This window comes from Rhagoletis pomonella, unplaced genomic scaffold, assembly GCF_013731165.1.
Source record: "Rhagoletis pomonella isolate Grant_MI unplaced genomic scaffold, Rhpom_1.0 Rhpom_scaffold_00013, whole genome shotgun sequence".
NCBI classification, from domain to species: domain Eukaryota; kingdom Metazoa; phylum Arthropoda; class Insecta; order Diptera; family Tephritidae; genus Rhagoletis; species Rhagoletis pomonella.
The window spans coordinates 16,692,814-16,696,567 of NW_023458567.1; the positions used below are offsets into that span (position 1 = coordinate 16,692,814).

The 3,754-nt window shown below is 27.1% G+C and overlaps 1 protein-coding gene across 1 annotated transcript in view; it reads right to left on the reverse strand.

Annotated features, from left to right (window-relative positions):
* Positions 1–1,967, reverse strand: part of LOC118748240 — a 4,942-nt gene extending 2,975 nt beyond the window's left edge. Inside the window, exon 1 of the mRNA XM_036482615.1 lies at positions 1,544–1,967. Within this exon, the coding sequence (XP_036338508.1) occupies positions 1,544–1,660 (117 nt within the window). The 5' untranslated portion in view covers positions 1,661–1,967. The remainder of the gene's footprint in view (positions 1–1,543) is intronic.
* Positions 1,968–3,754: the final 1,787 nt, after the last annotated feature.

A 3,754-nucleotide genomic window follows, 5' to 3' on the forward strand; every position in this document is an offset into this window, starting at 1 on the left:
ACTCGGCCAAAATCGCTTAGGCGGTTACAGCGCCAAAAAAGAAGAAGGAGAAGATATTAATTTAATTTAATTTAAGTTATTTTATTGTGTTATTTAATTTCATTTTCTAATTAACCTTTTTACTTTGTTTATTTAAAATTATTGTGTTAGTTTAAACGTTTTTTTTTATTTTATTGTTTTAATTTTTTTTACGTTACACATTTATTTCTTCTTACATAAATTGACTTGTTTTTTAATTTTTTATATCTTCCTTAAATAACATTTAATTAATTATTAATTAATATTTTATTAATTTATAATTTTTTTTAACTTAGCTTTAGGTTTTGTTTTAATCTTTTTTGTTGCAAATCCTTTTTTTGTTAGTTAAATTTAATTGAATGCTTTGATAATTATTTTTTTACATTTGTTTAAATTTCCATTCTTTTTTGCTTTTAATCTTTTATTTTATTTATTTTATGTTATCAGATCTTAAACTAATTTACTTTATTTTATTTTATTTGTATTTTTCTTTTAATATTTTATTTTCTTAAGTGGCATGAATTTTTATTTTATGTGTTTTTGTTATTTTTTTGGCCTTTATAACAATTATATTCAACAATTTATATTGAGCTCGAGGCCGTGGAAAAAAAGCAGTGGGATCGTCGGTTCGAATCCTAATGAAAGAAGTCTGATGAGGAAATGTGGTGATTTCCGAAATAGCTATCACTTCTACCATTTTTTCAAATTATTGTTGCTATTCCACAATAAAATTTTCATTTAAATAATTTTTATTTTATGTTTAATATAATTTGATTTAATTTATTTTGTTTTAATTTATCTTAATTTTATTTTATTTTTATTTAGATTTTTAGCTTTTTATATTAATGTTAAATTTTTTTTAAATTTAGTTTTTATTTCTTATATCTATTTCAACTGATTTAATTGCATTTATTATATTCTCTTTCTATATATTTTACTTTATTTCATTGTAATTTTAATGAATTTTGTTTCTTTTCGAATTCGTTGTATTTTACTTAACTTTAAGTACATTTCAATATATTTGTTATTTTGTTTTAATTTATTTTCTTTTACATATTTTAAGTTAATATTATTTATTTTATTGTACTTCATTTCATTTCTAAGTAATTATTATTTTTTTTATTTGCATTTTTTAACTTAAATTTTGGATTTTATATTTTTTTATTTTAATTTAGTCTATTCTTATTTTTTTGTTTCAGTTTTATAAAGTTTTTTTTTGTTATTATTGTTTAATTTAAATTTTATTTAATTGTATGTCTTTATATATAATTTAATTTCATGTACATAATTCCACATTTAATTTAGTTCCACATGTATTTAAATTTAAACTTAATTTTTTTATTCATTAATGTATTACCTTATATCATTTTATATTCCAGATTTTATATAATTTTTAATATTTTGTTACACATTTTCTAATATAATTTAATTAATATTTTTCATTTAACTCAAATTTATTCCATTTCAATTTTATTTAATTTCTGCAAATAATAAAAACTCGAATTCGATCTTTTTTGCTACTCACCGCGAACCTTGGCATACTGACTAAAGAGCAGTAGGCGCAAAGCACCAATAACAATAACATTTGCATGGCAGCGAAGCGGTAACCGCGGGAGAAATTTGGATTTTTCAATGCACTCATCACGTAGTATTTATAAACAAATGCGCCAAATTACTTAAAAATATATAAAATATCTATAAATAAATATTTTATTTACGTGCTAACTGTTAACTTCTCAAAACAATCAAATCTTACACGCAACACTTTTAACAGCAGCAAATTTAATAATAAAAACTTTCAGCACGAATTCGAAATTATTAAATTAATCGAGATATTCTACTAGCACACTGACTGTTTTTATTTTCGTGTCGTTTTGTGCCTTCTTAATTCACCTACTATTCAACGTCCAATGAATTGTCACGCTCGTCCACGACTACTCAACAAAGTCAAACTAACATTGAGCGCTCGCTTCGCGTTCACTATTCGATTCGGACGCGTTCTACATATAAATTAAGTATAAATCTGCTTTATTTACAAAAATGCTAATCAAAATAATTTTTTTTTTTAACTCGCCAAAAAATAATAATATGATGCTCATAACTCATTGCTTACCGCTAACTCCCACTACACGACTCTTCCCAATGCAAAATTGTCATGCTCAGATTTTCAAAATTTTTTTATTTGTCGCTCGTGTATATCTACTACAAACAGCATAACTTGCCTGCTCACTCTGATTTACATTAGGTATGAACTCATTCACACTCTCACTGCACTAACTATACTTAAATAGCACAAGTAGATAGTCATATTCACCGCTGTGCTCAAATATCAGTTACTAATTGCATTTGTGGTTGTTGCTGGTATTGTACATACATTTTTAGCTCTTATTAATTGCTAATCGCATTACTCAAACGCTGTTACTCTTATAAAACATTCCCGTTAAGAAAAATTTCAGCTAAGGTTATGGTGCTGGTCTATAACAACTAGCCCCGATAAGATTTCCATTTTGATACCGCACTCACCCGGAAGCCTATGCTCTATCTTAAACGGTAACTGCCGAAGCTTAAATTTTCTTAGCTGCGCTTGGATCGCCTAAAAATCTTGTACCTGGGAATTTTTGCATTTTCCTGCAGAGTGCAGGGCAATCTCAGAGTAAATACCTTTTAGGCTCTTCTTCAGAAATCATTGTTGTGGAACCCAGAATGTTCTGTATGTCTGCCTATCAAGACATATCCTGTAAGCAGCCAATTGCCATTGGAACTTTGCTTCTACGGAAAGTAAGCATTTGTTTTGATGTTCCCATGTACCATTCAGATCGTATTGCAAAATCCATATGGCCCCTGCTTCTTTAAGGAAAGATTCACTTTTCCAGAACCCATTATTGACAGCTTGTCTCTCTTCTCTTTCCTGGTACGACACTTTACTTCGATATCCATAACTGTGGTAAAAGAAACGTACTGCCATTTAGTCTAAAAATTTAATTTTTTAGCATAATGGCACAGTTTATAAAATTTTTTTTAACTATTTATATAAAGAGCGCTTGTTAAAGATATGACTGTGTTACATAGATTTTCGTAAGAAGTTATCGAAAATTACATTAAAATCGTAATTTTTTTAACATATGGACGTAGTTTTAAAAACTTATGCTGCGAGTCTATGCAGTATAGAAGCTTTTATTGAAACGCAAGCCTAATGTGTACCGAAAAGTTTTCATTTATACTTTTTAAAGAAAAGTTACGCTTTGAAGGGTATTTTTAAATGAATTCCCGAAAAATCTCAAAGATTTTATTTATGTATCGAGCCCTAACAGCCAAAAACGTAGGCATATAGAATCTAGATATATGTATGCAATTCTGCATCCAAAAGAAAACTTAAAAAATACCAAGTTAATCAATCCATTTTATGCGAAATTATTTAACATGGTTATTTTCAGTAGCAAAAAAATAATAATTTAAGTAAATAAAATTTTTTTTATTTTTTTTGAGCTTGACGCCGCACAGTGTTTCGACTATATGGAGGCAGATGGAAATAATAGTACACCTGCACCGATTTCACTGAAACTTGACATGTGCTCTAGTTTCACTTAGAAATAGAGAATTATGAAATTTTGTAAAGATGGAATAATTGTCACGCCCTCTACTCTTGTGGCCGGAAACATTAAACCTCATCCGATTTCGATGAAATTTAGTTTGTAGTCTTTATTTTATTAGAAAAACCTAAATATAAAATATGGGG